Source organism: Schistocerca piceifrons, chromosome 6 (assembly GCF_021461385.2).
Source record: "Schistocerca piceifrons isolate TAMUIC-IGC-003096 chromosome 6, iqSchPice1.1, whole genome shotgun sequence".
NCBI lineage: Eukaryota > Metazoa > Arthropoda > Insecta > Orthoptera > Acrididae > Schistocerca > Schistocerca piceifrons.
Window position 1 is genome coordinate 223,275,543 of NC_060143.1, and position 17,264 is coordinate 223,292,806.

Genomic DNA, 17,264 nt, shown 5'->3' on the forward strand with positions numbered 1-17,264 from the left:
ACGACCTGTGGCATCCTAAGTCCATCACTTTCCTGGCCGATCACATTTACGTTGAAGATGATAAGAAAATGTGCTGCTTGTAATCGCAACAGGCTCTATTTTCCATCTGGAAAATGTGCTGATGCATGACATGGATTAGCAAGCTGCAAAAAATTCACAAGTGAGCTATAAAATATTAGCTACATGTGATTGGCAACAAGTTGTTTTACCCGTTTATTTTACCAGTCACACGTCTGTAAAATGCGTTATACACATACCTATTGAAACTGCTGTAATGACAGGGGTCTCAAGAGTAATAAATTTCATATCATCAGGAAAGTAATCTAGTTTTAGTGAAGTTCTCGTTTTACTAAGGTTTAAAGCTCCTCTTGACGCTTTTCCGTGTTTGCGATTTAAAAATTGGTTTGTCCTGAAAATCATCCTACACAAGCACAGTTTATTCATTTTTTATTTTTATATTTATCCAGACATATTTCGACACCTATGTGAGTAGTGGAACAAACTATGTTTCAGCACAGTTTGTTAGTAAAGGTTGCCTACATCAGGGACAGGTATGCACTCAGGGGCAAATCTATTGTTCTGTTAAGTGCTTTTCCATGTCAACCTATTGTTCTGCTAAGTGCTTTCCCATGTCGCTGCACTTAACCTATTGTCCCCCAACCCCCTCCCACTCACCCACCCCCTTAGGAAAGGGGATGCTGGCGCATTTGCTTAGTGTGAGTTGCCAACATCAAGGGCAGGTATGCACTCAGTGGCAAACTTATTGTTCTCCTTTGATTGACAGGTACTTCACCTGTTGTTCTGTTAAGTGCTTTTCCGTGTCACCCCTGTTTCCTTTCGACTGACAGGCATTTAACCTATTGTTCCCTCAACCCCCTCCCCCATCCCTGCTACAGGTACAATTTCAGGTCTGAGTTATTGGAATAGGCCCCCTCTCACTCGTATCAATTTGATTGACTACATAATGAAATTGATCAGTTAATTAACCTCTCTGTTGGGAAAGTGCCGCCCCACCACCACGCCCCCCCCTGGCGGGAAGTTAAAATTCTATCAGGACAATGCAACCTCTATTAACCTAACAAAATGCCAGGAAGATAGGTCACATTGACTACTTAATTAAATTGATGAATTAATTAACCTCTTTGGTGGGTAAGTGCCATGCCCCCTGCCGCATTCCCTGGGTGGGAAGTTCAAATTCCATCAGGACAATGGAGCCTCTACTAAACTAAGAAAATGGCGCGAAGACAGGTCACAATGACTACATAATTAAAGTGTTCAATTAATTAACCTCTCTGGCAGGAAAGTGCCATGTCTCCCTGTCACGCCCCCCTGGCAGGAAGTTCAAATTCCATCAGGACAATGCAACCTCCACTAACCTAAAAAAAAATGGCGGGAAAAAAGGGCACCTCCACTAACCTGCGTGAGCGCGCCTTGAAGTTCTGTGACGTCACTATAACTCTCGAAGAATACTAACTATATACATGAAAATAGACCCAACTTTCACCTGCAGTGGTGTGATAACAGTGGCTCACGGCGGGGACGGCGTCGACGTCAGGCGTCGTGTCACGGGATGTGTTTGTTATGAACACTCTTTTGTTTAAATTATATTCCATCGATTTCACCAACCAATAGGATGGTGCGAATTAAGAAAAACAACCCCATACATGTGAAGAATACAGAGTTAATTAATTTGCATAAATTTTTTATATCAATGCGGTGTTACTGGTACAGTAGTTAATGTGAGTGAGTGAGTGGGTGACATGGAGCAGAACAGCAGGTTGTGTGCAGAACACTACGTTAATTTGCATAATTTTTATGTTATACACAGTACAATTAGTTTAAGGGGGTGGGTGACAAAGGAGAATGCCCCAGAAATGGCGTTGAAAAGCATGTGAAATTCGGAAAGTGTACAAGAAAATGGTGAGAGGAAGTAACTGATTACTTAATTTGGTATCAAAGGCGGTACAATAGTTTAAGGAAATGGGGATGACATGGAAAGCCAGGTAACGCAACAATAGGTCAAGTGCCGACAAAGGCCCAAACATTAGGTTAAGACACCCAGAGTCCAGTACCGAACCTTAGGTTATGCAGCATGTTTGCCCTATGTAATTGCTTCTTGCAAGACCTACATGTTTCCAAACAGCAGAGAATGATGGGCAAGAGGAAGCCAACCCCCCAAAAACGGATTTTTTTATAAATAAATAATGTATCCTTGAATTTCCTGTTACGAGATCCTTCCTCTCCACCAATTTCCATATATCCCATACAATGCCTTGAATCCACTAAATTGTTTAAATAAACAATATTCCACACAATGTCGAAATTGTGTAAACAATATTCCGTACACTACAATGGAATACCCTCCAACTGATCGATCAACTGAGTCTTTTTCCCACCCGCCAACAATAAGTTTGCCCCTGAGTGCATACCTGCCTCTGATGTGGGCAACCCACAGAAACAAACGGTGTCGAAACGTAGCTTGTTCCACTACTTATGTGTCATCTTCTGTGGGTCAAATTTTGAGTTCTGTAAAGTTCAATATCAAATTTACAATAATTTATCTCTTGTAGGCCGAAGAACTACAATATGTGCATTTTGCTTTGTTCTTTGTTTCAGACTTTTGCCTTAAGATTACATAGCTAAATGAACTGCATTATTATACATCGGTTTTTGTACCACTTTTCGTCGGTTTTTTGACAGCATATCATCTCCAAAACTAGCCATGAAGAAAAATTGGGTACTTGTGAACTATTTCGTGGGTAGAGATTATGTGCATTTCTGTACTTATATTTTTCGTCCCGTTGCGTGTCTCCGGTTGATGTCTCGATCAACTGCTACTCAGTGCACTGTTTCTGTGCAGTTTTCACAATTTTTTTTTTTTTCGTTCAGTAGTTCACCTCATATTTACCTTTAGAAAATGTGACAAAATGTGATCTGAGCAGGCACTTCTTGATTTCTGTGGCGCGAATTTTGAATGTTTCGTCAGAACTAGTGTGGTGTGGCTGTTGGGAGAGGGCAGGATGGATGGATGTGTGTGTGTGCGTGCGTGTGCGCCATGAAAGAGAGAGAGCTGGAAAGAGGGGTGTGGAGGGAACCGAGAAAACAAGAAGTTTTTTTTCGATATTTGAGACTGATTATGTTTTATTTGGGGATGTGCCTTTGTATAGTTCATTGAGTGTTCCAAACAGAGTTTTGTTGCACAGTGTCGTATTTTCATTCAGGACCCCTCTTTCCTTGTATTATTGCTTTCTGTTTCCGCTAGTTCTCCTCTATGGTGAGTTTTTGATAGACTCTATTGCTTTCTCTGAGGATCTTAATATCAGTCTCCATGTTTTTTGGATGGTGGTTTTCTTGTATTCGATGATCTGTAAAAGTGGAGTGTGTACTGTCACTTCTTAGGGCTCTGAGGTGTTCAGAGTACCTCGTTTTGAAATTTCTGCATGTTTGGCCTATGAAGACTGACTGACTCGAACAACAGGTTAACTAGTATATTCCAGCTTTTGGAGACTTTGTCGGCAGAAGTGTTCTTAGTGCTTAGATTTTTTTGTACTGTGTTATTTGTGCGGAATGATATTTGTAGCCCTTGTTTCTTCAGTATGTTTCCTACCCTGTGGACGTTTTTGTTACTGCATGTTTGTACATGCCATACTGTACTCTTTGTAGGGTGTTCCTGGTTCCCTGTGTTTATCTGGAGTTTGTGTTCTTGGTTCTCTATTGTGGCTGGTGATTTGTTCATGGTTTCTTCTTTCGTAATTTGTGTTTTAATTTTGTTGTTCAGTTTGTTTGTCATTTACGTGTTGTGTCCATTCTCTCTGATTATCTGGCGTATTGTGTTTAGTTCTTGTGTGTACTTGGGTTTGTCCAGTTAAGTTCTGTGGAGCCTGTGTAGCATGTGTCCGAAACTTAGAGTTTGTGTGCTTGGGGATGGTTGAAGCTCATGTGAATGGTTGTATTTGTGGCTGTAGGTTTCCTGAAAATTCCAAAGTTGTTTGTTGTTGATTCTGTGTATGGTAGTGTCTAAGAAATTTTCATTTCCTCTTCTTTCTCAGTGGTAAGCTTCAGGCCCCACACGTCATAGTCGTAAAATCGCTATGCAACAGCTCTCGGTGGCCACCAAGAGCTGTTGCATAGCGATTTGATTCACGGATCCAGTTATATGGCTCCTTTAGTGTATAGCGATTTTACGACTATGACGTGTGGGGCCTGAAGATAGCATCAATGTAATGCCGAAACTGGTAGCATATAAGAAGTTCATAAAATAAATTTCTACAATACATACGGCTGTTGGTAAATTATTGCATCAAGAAATACATGCTAGCCGTTGTCCCACAGTCCATAATGGATCAACGAAGAAGCGCACCTTTCGGTTGTGTGAAGTCAGCCCAGTTCAATGGGCTGACGTGGAGAGGAGACAAAATGAGAAAAGGTCTATGTAGATCGGAGTTCGCCATGACCAGTCGTGAATGAAGTTGCCCGATTTGTTGTATCAGCGCGGGCTGTCCAGTGGATCTACAATGAACGGTGTGCCACTTGAAGCCATTTAACAAGGCGTGGGAACGGTGATCATAAAATGACCCTAACCGAAAGGGACCTGAGACTCGTGTCACCTCTTGTCAATAACAGTTGGTTTTAAACTCTTTCCAACCCGATAGGAGTAGTTGCAGTCGTTGAATGCAGGTCCATCTTAACCGATTTTCGAGACAACAGTTGTCGGTTACCTCGCAAAATGCCATTGCACACAGTGATACACAAAGCTGCACCTTTTCATTGAGCCTAATAACAAGAAAAATGAATAGTAGCTGGAGAGTGTAGCGTGGTCCGACGAGTCACGATTTTACCTCTTTTTAAATGACGCAGCGTGGCGGTAGAACTTAAGATCCGATGAGGCCAGCTTTTGTTGAGAGCACTGTAGGCAAGAAGTATTTCTGTGATTTTGATGGTTTTACGTACCATGACTTGGGCGCACTCACTCAGGTTACTGTGAATACGAACCACGGCGTTAATTTCAGCATGTCCTTTCTTCTGGATCTTCACCAGCTGGGGGCACATCGCTATTCACAGGACTGCACGCATGACTTCCTGACGTGACGGAACACTCAGGCACCCTACCACACCTCGACTTACTCTCTGAATCACCCGACCTTAATCGCATGAAAATATCTGGGAATATTCGAAACAGCGAGTAAGGCATGGCGGGCAACATCACCGCAATTTGGCGGCTCTAAGGGATCTAATCATTCATTCGCTTTAACTGGATATGGCAACCTGAAGAAATTTGTGAGCTTTCTGGCTTGCCTATTTCATGTTGTTGCCAAATCTAGAGACGGTTTTTCACGGTATTAGCCTTATGTTTCCCGTAGGTGACTAAATTTTTGCCTGATGTGCTTATTTGCACTGAAATTTGGAGAGATACGTCCTGATGTGGCATCTATCCCATGTGTTTTACTACCATAATATAATCTGATCGATTTCTTAATAAAATAGTACAATATTTATTAGTGTGAGAAAGTTTCCAGTGCCTTTAGACGCTGTGAAATTGGACATTAAATACTGGTCTTGACGTTAACCATGGCACTATGCGCATTTCAATATGGTAATGTATACAAATAACATATATGATGATGTGCCTCGTTCGTGTGTCTGCAAAAAAATACAAATTGTATAATAACCATTGCATTGTCTTCGTTTGAAGCGAACGTGCTGAGTGTAAATGTTTGTGTCGTTTCAGAGGTGACGAAAGAGGTGGCCCGCGTGCAGGCGCAAGGTCGTCCCCTGCCCCGAGAGAGCAAGTATGTGGACATTTACCGCGAGAAGCCCATCCGCGTCGCAGTCAAGGTGCTCGTGCCCATCAAGGAGCATCCAAAGGTGAGTACTCTCAACGAGTCCATCTGATTCTGTTTTCTTTTGAGTTATTTCTCGACTATCGCTTCACTTTCCCTAATGTTTACCAACATCACCCACACCACAGTTTCAAGCTTCTGCTACTTTTTATACGAAAACCACCCCCACCACCTTACCCTTCGTAGCAGAAGTTGGTAATTTGTAGAGTCTGTTACATCAGCAAATATCTTTTCTCTAGACACTGAAAAAAGGTCGTAGTGGCGTTGTCTTTAATCTAAGTAATCTTAAAAAGTCACATTGTTATGACTGCATCTTGGAGACGAAGGTTACCTGTCTAGAGCGTGTAGTTTGTAGTGTGTGTTCGTTGATGCGCACCGATGAAGTAGAGCAGGGTTTGGCATGCTGTCTGTACGCATTTCCCTTATTCCCGTAGTCGCTGTAACTTGTTGTTGTTGTTTCCGCCGTCGTCGTCAGTCCGAAGACTGGTACATGCAGCCCCTTCACGCTACCCAGTAGTGTGCAAGCCAATCATCTCTGAACAACTGCTGCAAGCTACATCCACTTGAACTCACTTACTGTATTGACGCCTTGGGCCTCCCTCAACGATTTTTAGCCTGCACACTTCCCTCCGGTACGAAACTGGCTATTGCTTGTTGCCTCCTGATGTTGATTCCTTGTTTTAATCAAGTTATGCCATAACTTTCTTTCCTCCTGAATTCTATTCAGTACCTCGACAGCAGTTACGCGATCAACCTATCTAATCGTCAGCATCCTTCTCTGCACCACATTTCAAAAGCTTGCCTTCTCTTCTCGTCTGAATTGCCCGTCGTCCACGTTTCACTTCCGTACAAGGCAACCTCCAGACAAATACCTTCAGAAAAGACTTTCTCTTCTTGAGAAATGCTTTCTTGTCATTGCCTGTCTACATATTATAGTCTCTCTACTTCGGCCGTCATAAATTACTTAACTGCCCAAAAAGCAAAATTCGTCTACTGCTTTTAGTCTCTTTCTTAATCTCAGCATCGCCAGATTTAATTCGATTACATTCCATTACCTTTTTTTTTGCTTTCGTTGGTCATTTTATATCCTCCTTTCAAGACATCGTTCATTCCATTCGACTGATCTTCCTAGTCCTTCGTTGTATGTGGCAGAATTAGAATGCCATTGGCAAACCTCAAAGTTTTTATTTCTCTTTTCCCTGAACATTAATTCCTTCTCCAAATTTTTCTTTGGTTTCCTTTACTACTTGCTCAATGTACAGAGTGAATAACACCGAGGATAGTGTAAACCTTGGCTCAATCCCTTTTCAACCACTTGCTTTCCTTTCATGCCCTTCGACCCTCAGGACTGCCTTCAGTTTTCTGTGCAGGTTATATATAACAATTCGCTCGCCGTATTTTACCTCTCCTTCATTAAGAACTCCGAAGAACGTATTCCAGTCACCACTGCAAAAGCTTTATATGTCTACAAATGTTAGAAAAGTAGGCTTACCTTTCCTTAACCCATCTCCTAAAATATTTCGTAGAGTCATCAGTGCCTCGCGCTTTCCTATATTTCTGTAGAACCTGAGCTGATCTTCCCCGACAAAGGCCTCAACAAATTTTTCCATTCTTCCGTAAATAGTTTCTCAGTGTCTTACAACTATGTCCTATTAAACTGAAAGTTCGGTAATATTTAATTCTATCAGCACTTGCTTTCTTCTGAATTGAAATTATTGTGTTCTTCTTGAAGTCCGATGGCATTTCCTCCGTCTCCTCCATCATGGCTGTGTCACCCAAGGATATCAGTATCAGTAGTTCTTGAGGAATTTAATCTACTCCAGTGGCAGTGTTTCGACTTAGGTCTTTCATTGTTTTATCAAATTCTTCCCGCAGTATCATATCTCTCATCTCATCTTCATTTAGACGTACTTCCTGTTCCCTTTCTGAACTGTCCAATCACATTAACGACCTTTCGCAGGGCGAACTGCTGCGAGACTTGCAGGAAGTGTGTCAGTGAGGTTCTGGAAGCTACCGCCAGAAATGTGGAACCATGACGACTCCAGTGCCGTAGACAGCTGCGCTAGGTTTCTCGGATGAGGATCCATGTCGTGCACAGCCCGATCGAAATGGTCCCACATATTCTTGGTTTTAAATCCGGAGAGTTTTGTGGTCAGGGGAGTTCGGTAAACCCATGCTCGTGTTCTTCGAACCATACGTACACAGCGAGCTGTGATCCATTGCATTGTCGTGCTGATAGATGGCATAGTACCGAGGAAAAGCACGCTGCATGTACTGGTGGGCACGGTCCCCAAGTGTGGATGGACCCTTGCGTTGATCTGTTGTTCCTTCTACTCCCACCTCTGACATGGACCCTTCAGACGATTGTTGCAGGGCCGTACGCATCAACGACCATCTATCTGATGGAGAATAAAACGTAATTGATCTGAAAAGCCCATCTAGTGGCGATACTGGTTGCATGAACCAGGCACCTGCTGCAGAGGCCATTATGCGGCAACATTCGCTGAACAGTCGTTACGGAGAGACTGTTGGTAGCCCCTTGGCTCGTTACGGAGAGACTGTTGGTAGCCCCTTGGTTCATCTGGGCGGTCAGTAGCTCAACAGTTGCACGAACGTTGCACGTCCATTCGCCCGCACACATTTCCGCTGCCGTCGTTCACCCATGTCATCTGTGGCCTTTGGTGCACCACATCTGCCTCGGCACCGGTTTTGTACAGCCCCATTTTCCCATGCACGGTATACTTCAACAACGGCGGCACGCGAACAATTAACAAACTTAGCCGTTTTGGAAAAGCTTCCACCTTTGTTCCTAAAACCGATGATCATGTCGTTTAGGACGTCAGGTAAGTTGCTACGTTTTCGCACTGATTTCCGCATGCTGCTGACACCCTGGGCTGCTAGTACTGTCATCTGCCCTGTCTGAGTGGTTATTACACGTTGACGTCGAACATAGGCGGTGGCCACTTCAACATAGCCGGACTGTGCACAGTATCAAGATCATTTCCCCTGATTAGCCACACTCTACATCCCTTCCACCTTGCAGCTTTCCCTTCTTTACCAGTACTGGTTTTTCATCTGAGCTCTTGATATTCATACAGATGCTTCTCTTCTCCAAAGGTATCTTCAATTTTCCTATAGGCAGTATCTATCTATCCCTTAGTTATATATGCTTTTGTGTCCGTACCATCCTCTAGCCATTCCTGCTTAGCCGTTTTGTACTTCGTCAGTCTCATTTTTAGGCGTCTGTATTCCTTCTCGTGTGCTTCATTTCTGCGTTTTTATGTTTCCTTTTTTCATCAATTACCGTCAGTATCTCATGTGATATTCAAGGATTTAGACATGTCCATGCCTTTTTACGTATGTAGTCTTTTCCTGTCTTCATCTACTTTATTCTTTTCCCTAGTTTCCGTCAGACGTTGCCTATTGATTCTTTGAAACTTTCAACAGTCTCTGATTCTTCCAACTTTCACGTGTCCCATCTTCTTAATTTCCTAACTTTTTACAATTTCCTCATTTTTAGTCTACGGTTAATAACTAATAAATTATAGTTAGAGTGTAGTTCTGTTCGTCTTTCAGTTTAAAATCTGCACGGAAAGGAAAGAAAGCCAGTTTTCTGGACAGGAAAGGAGGCATACAGATCATGACACGGCTTTTATGACTCGCTTGCGAGTAAATGTCTTAATGGCGCCATTGTATGTCATGTGTTCACAACACTTAAGGAAATACTGATATTACTCTTAATTGACGCCGCGTGGGATTAGCCGAGCGGTCTAATGCGCTGCAGTCATGGACTGTGCGGCTGGTCCCGGCGGAGGCTCGAGTCCTCCCTAGGGCATGGGTGTGTGTGTTTGTCCTTAGAATAATTTAGGTTACGTAGTGTGTAAGCTTAGGGACTGATGACCTTAGCAGTTAAGTCCCATAAGATTTCAAACACATTTGAACATTTTTTTCTTAATTGACACACATGCGCTCAACAATTCCTTAACTGGAATGCTGCTGATAGTCGACGGGAAACATTCTTTGGAGATTCACGTGCTCTGCTCCCTAGGTCAGATGGACGCCGTCGTGTATTGCGAGACGCTTTGGAGCACAAACTCAGCGCGACCATTGCTGGCAGCGTTATGATCTGCATAAAGTTTACGTCGCATTTTTTGGCGCCATTAATCTATTTATGACGCACTCCTAACTGGTTACGAATCCATACGAGTAGATCTCGTTCAGCCGTTCGTGATTTTGTCTTCTCTTTCGAAGATTAAATCTTTAACCACATTTTGCGCTAAGTTATGTGGCTAGAAGTGTTCACCAGTGGATGGAAGAAGATAGTCGAGAGTTAAAAAATACTGCCCTGGTCTGCTGATTCACAGGATGACAATGGAACTTACCTTGTGTATTTTCGTTTGTCTCTTAACCATTTCAAGCAAATTAGTCGGCGACTCACATCCTGAAGACATGAACAAGACAGGAATTAAGTCCGAAATGAAAGCACTTTTGAATATTGCGTCAGCTTGTTTCTAAATTGGTAACCAAGCAACATTACGAAACGGAGAAAAGGTTGAAGTAATTTCAGTCGTTTCCAGTTAATTTATAAGGGAAAAAAATGCAGGCCCTACTAGTGCGAAATCAAGGTCAATTCTTACCTTTCGTGAGCGCTTTAGCCAACAAATGACAAGGAATGTTAGAAAAAATTGTCTTAAAGACAGAATAACTAGCAAATAACCATGGTCTCAAAATTTCAGCTGAAGGAACAAAATTCGTGACAGATGTAAAAAATGCACCGGAATTCATAGAAACTGAAATAGGTAAAATAGACTAAGTAAATTATGCAATAGAATGAACTTGAAAATTTTGCAGTAGCTATGGAAAGAGCATATGGTTTGACAAAGTATATTTACAATAAGAAATGCATTTTTAGACAAATAAAACTTTAACACTATACCACAGTGGTATGACTATAAGCTGGACAGAATAGAGGCACCTGAGCGACGGATTGTTAAAAAGATAATGAGTGCAGTACAAACTACAGATGGCAGCAAATGGGAAGTAATGAGGAGATCTACAGAAATATAAAGAAAATAGCAGAGGTGACGGCTAAGCGAGGATTAACCCTTTTGGGTCATCTCTACTGAATGAAAGAGGACTGGCTAACGAAACAAATATTTCCCCGTGTCTGGACGAAGAAATCGGCAGTAGCATCCGGATTAAAGAAATACCTAGGAGAAACATGGACAGAAGAAAGGAAAAGACAACGCGGGGAGAAACTGGAGTACTGGAAAAAAAAGGAAACACCAGAGCAATTGAAGGTGTTACGTAATTCTGGTTGGTGAATTCGAAAGGAAGAAAAAAAATCTAATGATACAAGTATAACGTAAAAACATATTTGAATGACGTCGGGCGAACCTTCTTTGTTTTTCACATATGCCGTGAATCATGTTTACGAAAAGCGTCTTGTGATTTATAAAAAGCCGTTGCTGATTTGCTTAGGGAACGGCGTTCTACACTCCTTGGCATCCAAATACTCGTATTTGCTGTCGTTCAGTGTGTGCTCTGCAAGGAGTCTTTCTGATGGTAGACACCAGTATAATATAATGTACACTGCTGTATCTTTATCGTCCTGTCTTGCCAATCTCAGTGGTCAGCGCGTTACGCTGAGGAGCTTGAAAGAGAAGTGAATTACTTTTGGAGGGCCGGCCGTTGTGGCCGAGCGGTTCTAGGCGCTTCAGTCCGGAACCGCGCTGCTGCTACGGTCGCAGGTTCGAATCCTGCCTCGGGCATGGATGTGTGTGAAGAAGTTAGGTTTAAGTAGTTCAAATTCTAGGGGACTGATGACCTCAGCTGTTAAGTCCCATAGTGCTTAGAGCCACTTCTGGAGGAAACATAGCGGCATTGAATATGCACAATAGGCAGTGATATGTGAAACATTATTTTCAAGTAAGCGCCGTAGGGAAGTGGTAAAGAAAAGTTTCGAAATTCTACTGAAACCAGTTGTTTATCTGATGCTCCATTCTGAAATTGAACAGAAAGGAGGAAAATCAACAGCTTTGAGAAATATTATGAAGGAAGTGGCTGATAGCGAACTAAGAATGTTGAGGTAGTATTCGCAGTATTTTTACGTATCACCAGTTACAGTGCTACAGTATTTGATGTTGTACAATCAGACTCTCTCTTCAGGCTGAGAGCAAAGAGGATAATTGGAAGTACTAAACCTTGTTTCCGGGGAGAAGGCGCTCGCCCGCTAAACCAATCCATGCACGCTGCAGGGGGCCGCCGTCTGGTTGCGTCGTGTGACGGGCGTTTGCTCCGTATCAAGGGGTGCTTTCTGCGGATGAACCGGCAACGAGTTCACCAATCAAGTTACCCGGTTCATACCCCCCCTCTCCCCCTCCCCCCCCCCCTCTCTCTCTCTCTCTCTCTCTCTCTCTCTCTCTCTCTCTCTCTGTGTGTGTGTGTGTGTGTGTGTGTGTGTGTGTGTGTGTGTGTGTTTCTCATTGTTATTACATTTTGAGAGGGCAGGGCCAGTGGAGTCTTGTCCCGTCTCTAGACTGCTAATTATTGAGAGAAGCTAATCTCATGTTGAGGCTTACGCTCTCGTAGATTAATTCAAAAGTGCTGTTGTCGAAATGCAGGCGTCGGAATTAAGCCCGGATCAGCGCAGGCGTCAAGTTCAAGTCCGGATCAGGCATCAGTTGTACCTTATTACAAATGTTAAACGTAGAGTGCACTCACCTAAATTGTAAAAACATCAGATTGCACTAGCATCTGCTAGGCTTGCGAACAACAATACTCTGGTGTTGAACGTGTGCATGTTGTTGGGCGTATTGTAAACTGCTGGAAGACTGTATCATACACCTACTACTTTCAAAAAGAACGGGTCATCCGACCTATTTGTTTGGACAGAGAGATGTAAGGGTATGTCCATTAAATTTCGGGCATGCAGCCGCGCAAATAAAGTTTCCTCCGCTGGTATTTCGGCCGCGTATCGTCCGGCCATCCTCAGAGTGAGTTACAAGACTGACGACAAGACGCCAAGCGTGGCCTTATATGCTCCACCGCGGAGGTACTGCGCATGCGAGTCACAGATGCTTGTCGGCGGCAGAGAAATACTCTTACACATGCGCCGCCTGTGGCGAAGGCGTACAGACATTCGATTCTCTTATCGATGTATGATCGGCGGCAGTGACATCATGACGACTTCTCTGCAGTTTAATTAGCCAAAGAACCTGATTCCGTGCTTTGTCCAAATTAAAACCACCATCTCTATTTATGCAATTATTAGCTAATCTAATCTCTATAGCTTTCTTTAAGACAGATTCCCAAAAGGAAGAAATGGATGTTAAAATCTTCACATCTCTGTAATTCATGAAATGCCCTGTATCGATACAATGTTCGGCCACAGCTGACTTGTCTGGCTGTAATAAGCGTGTGTATCTTCGATGCTCCACGCACCTCTCATGATCGGTGCGTGTTGTTTGACCTATGTACGACTTCTCACAATTTCCACAAGGAATCTGATACACACCCGCTTGACGAAGCTGTAAGTCGTCCGTGAGCCGAGTAAGGAAAGAGCGCACACATGGCAAGAACGCACTACATCTGAAGGAACTATCTTCTTCCCCATCACATACCTGCATTCTAGGTTTTTCGTACAGTGCTCTACGAATTTGTTGGGGAAAATGCATTCGATTTAAAAATGCATTTGAGGTATGTGAGCTCTTCTTGCAAATTGTCTTAGTCGGATATACAGTGTGCCCTACGCACTAAGGACACCCAAGGTCTGTGAAAATGCACATGTAAGGGTATGATTATGAGTGGGTTGTCTTTGGTCGCTGAGTAGTCCAGGCCTCCGTAACAGGCACACCACTTTCTTAACAGCTTGTTGGGAGTCGCCTCAAACTTGATGCCTTGGGACACACTACCTGTTACAGTGGCTGCTGGGTGCCGCAGTGCCGCCATATCCTGTGGCGTATGTAGTACAAGCAGCAACACGTGGCCACAGCCGCGCGTGCTATCTTGCGAGCCAACCGCAACATCCGAGGCGCGGCTAGTTCCGTTATATCGAGGCGCTGATGCTACTATATGACACACCCAATTTACTATGGTGTGCAGCGCTGTTCTTACGAAAACAGGCGGCGCCGTGACTTCACAATCACTCGGTGCGCTTAGTACACGCACCAAATTTAGCACTTATGTTTAGCTTAAAGTTTGTGCCTGACTTACGGAAACATAAGAATGGCATAATAGCGTTATAGAAAATACATTTGTCAGAATTTTAAATTACATACGTACACAATTGATGTTAATCATTTCAGTTAAGTATTTCGAGGGCTGGGAGTTACGAGAGAACTGCGTATTTCGCAAATGCTGTTGCTGCAGCTGATACCAATTTATTAATGTGACTCGATGTAAACGTATACTGTGGCAAAAAAAAAAAAAAAAAAAAAAAAAAAAAACGCCGGTAGTGGGCATTGCTTGTCAACATAATTTACAACCACCAGAATCTGGTCCCGTTTGTTTACAGCACCACAGTGCACGGTACCAATATGTTCGAAAAAGCCGGGTGCGAAAATGCTATTTTAGGGAGTCAAATGTCTGGTTCTGTTGATCACAGAGATGAAGGGTCAAGTGTTCTGGATAGCCCCTGATGTAGCGATAACTGCATACTGTTCGCGCAAAGTGAGTTGAGACGCGGCGCAGTGGCTGATGGGAGCGACCGTAAACGAAAAATCGGCTTACAGTCGTTCCCATCAGCCAACAGGCCGAGTGTCAACTTCGTTTGCCGAATACTACCTGTCGGAAGAACGGGTATACTGTAGCTGTCCTACAGCACAGGGTCAAAATTTAAACAATACACACTTCCTCCAGCCCAAGCAAATCGAGCAAATCGGTTGGTTCTTTTGCGTTGGGTGTGCTTTAGGATGGACCGTAGGCGTGTTAAAGCACAGTTTGTTCTTGCGTAGTTGCAGAGAAAACAATGAAAAACTATGATTTTGGGTACGATAAGTATTGAGGGGACGGCCATTTCGGTAGTTTCTACTCATGGCAAATGGTCGAAATTTTTACCGTATGTTGTTAATAAGATGCGTTTGGGCTATTGAAACTTTTTTCGACACTGTTATCCGTTGCGGAAATCCAGAGGTAATATCCGGTTTGAGGCGTAAATGTAGTTTTAGCTGACGTAGGGAACACATGTCAAGCGTTCTAGTGTCATCACAAGTGTTCTGAGGTAACAAAAATTGGTTTTTAGTCAGCATTTTTTCACCTGTAGTACTGTATGCACTGTGTAATGGGTTCTTCACGCTCATACAAATGTGAGCAAAGTGATACTGCAGCGACAAAAAAATGGGCTAGAAAGGGTCTTAACATGCCTGGAAAGAACGTGAAACGACTACCAAAAATTATGTAAAACTGGAAAGACTCCGAATTGAGTTAAGCATTTCTTATAATACTTTACTGTTTTAAGAGACAAATAAGCTGGCCATTTTCTATGAATTGCGATCGACTGGTAATGTATTAAAAAATGTAAAGCAAACGATTCTATGTGAAACTTACATTTTCCAAACTTTTTGTTTTGTCCGTGAATGGGGAACAACAAATAATAGTAGGCGTGAGTAGACAGAAACTTTATTCCGCAACAAGGGAAAGCCGAAAACATAATAATACTACACTACAATACTGGGCTAGAGCAGCCATTGGAACGACAATCAACAGAGTTTGTGGATGAAACAGAGGCTGAAGTGCCGTGAAGAGGAATCTCTGAATGGTCCAGTTCCAGAGCGGGTTTGAAATCCAGATGAAGGCGAAACCAATAGCATGGCGTCTTGGTATCAGCGGCGTTGGAGTCCAGGACGAGACTGACTTAAGTCAGATCCTGTATGCGCTTATAAAACCGCAGGAGGCCCGCAGCGGATGAGGCAACTGCGCCGTAGCATAGCGTGATGGGCTCGGTACGGTCTTGCAGCTATATGCATGGGCCGCGCCTGCGTTGTCCAGCTAACTGGCCGGCGCTGCGCATGTGCTATGAACGACTCGGCGTGGACTGCGTAAACTCAAAACATTTACTGAGCTAAGTAATTCGTTTCATGTAAGCAGCACACCCTGCTGTAACAGGGAAAGAAGCGAACCAGTTGAAAAATGCTTCTGTCGCAGCACAGAAAAGGCTAGTATCATCCCTTTAAAAGACTTACAGGAGAGTGGGAAGCAGTTTCCTCATTCGCCTTTCTTACCAGAAGTTTTGGCATGCTATCATATTCGTGATTTTTTTGTGCTGAAAGGGAGTAGCAGAGAGACAGTGAAGGCGGAAGAGAGAGGACACACTGCCAATGAGAAAGAGAGAGAGAGAGAGAGAGAGAGAGAGAGAGAGAGAGAGAGAGAGGCAGTGAAAGAGAAATGGGTGGAGATAAGAGCAGTGGGAGCAAAAGAGAGGACATAAGGAATGCAGATGAATGGAGACCATACGTAGGCTAGGAGATCAGGACCTTCCCAGACCGGCGTAGTTTATCACATTAGTGTAGGGGAGGACGCATTTTGAACAAAATTTTAAACACCTGCGTGTAGGGGAAAAATAAGTTGGAACCACAGAAGTTTGGAGTTACCGAGCTGTTGAAGATAGTGGCAGTGGGAAAGAAAGACAAAAAGATACAGTTTAACTGAGAGAGGAGACAGGGATGTATTGTAAATCAACGGTAGAAAAAGGAGACAGTAGGAGAGGAGAGACACACACACAGCAGTAGCAGTGAGAGGGTCCTGAGTAAGAAGGCTTAATTACAAAAAGAGACTGGGTAAAAGGATTTACAACGCGTTAAAAGAGCGCTAATGTGTTGGCACACCAGAATATCTGGTGAGGAAGACGCTATGAGGACTGCGGCAGCTGATTCCCCGCTTTTCTGCCGGTCTTATAAACAGGAACATATTCGCCGTTTTTTGTGCTCCGACAGGAGCATTTTTTAACTGCTTTTCAAATGACTGTTTCCCAAGAATTTTGAAAAAAAAAAACCTTATCTCAAGAAAAAATTGAACAAATAGCTACTAAAGCGGGAAACTCGCATCGTTGTAATAGTACTGTAGAACCCCTTGGTCCAACATCTTGAGGACCACAGCCATTTGATTTATGAAACGATAGCCATCGTTAACTGAAGAGTCGAACAGTTTCAATCATCGACTCGGAGAGATTGTTACATGAACGTGGACAACTACTGATGCCATCAAGAACGTGTTGAAATCAGACAGCCCTTCGCTGTCTGAACGCTCCAGTTATACTTGATCAGCTAAAGCTGGCCGACCTAATGGCGGACGCTACAGGGCTGCAAATTTTCCTAAATAGGAAGAGAAGCATGTTATGTACAAATTTCAAAAGCAAACAGATGGACAACTGCTGTAGGTAAATTTTGCGTGAAGTGGAGGGTTTTGAGCAGCTTTTACAGTCGATGA

At 43.3% G+C, this 17,264-nt stretch overlaps 1 protein-coding gene across 1 annotated transcript in view; it reads left to right on the forward strand.

Annotated features, from left to right (window-relative positions):
• Positions 1-17,264, forward strand: part of LOC124803246 (KH domain-containing, RNA-binding, signal transduction-associated protein 3-like) — a 525,142-nt gene that overhangs the window by 388,821 nt on the left and 119,057 nt on the right. Inside the window, exon 2 of the mRNA XM_047264428.1 lies at positions 5,729-5,865. Within this exon, the coding sequence (XP_047120384.1) occupies positions 5,729-5,865 (137 nt within the window). The remainder of the gene's footprint in view (positions 1-5,728; positions 5,866-17,264) is intronic.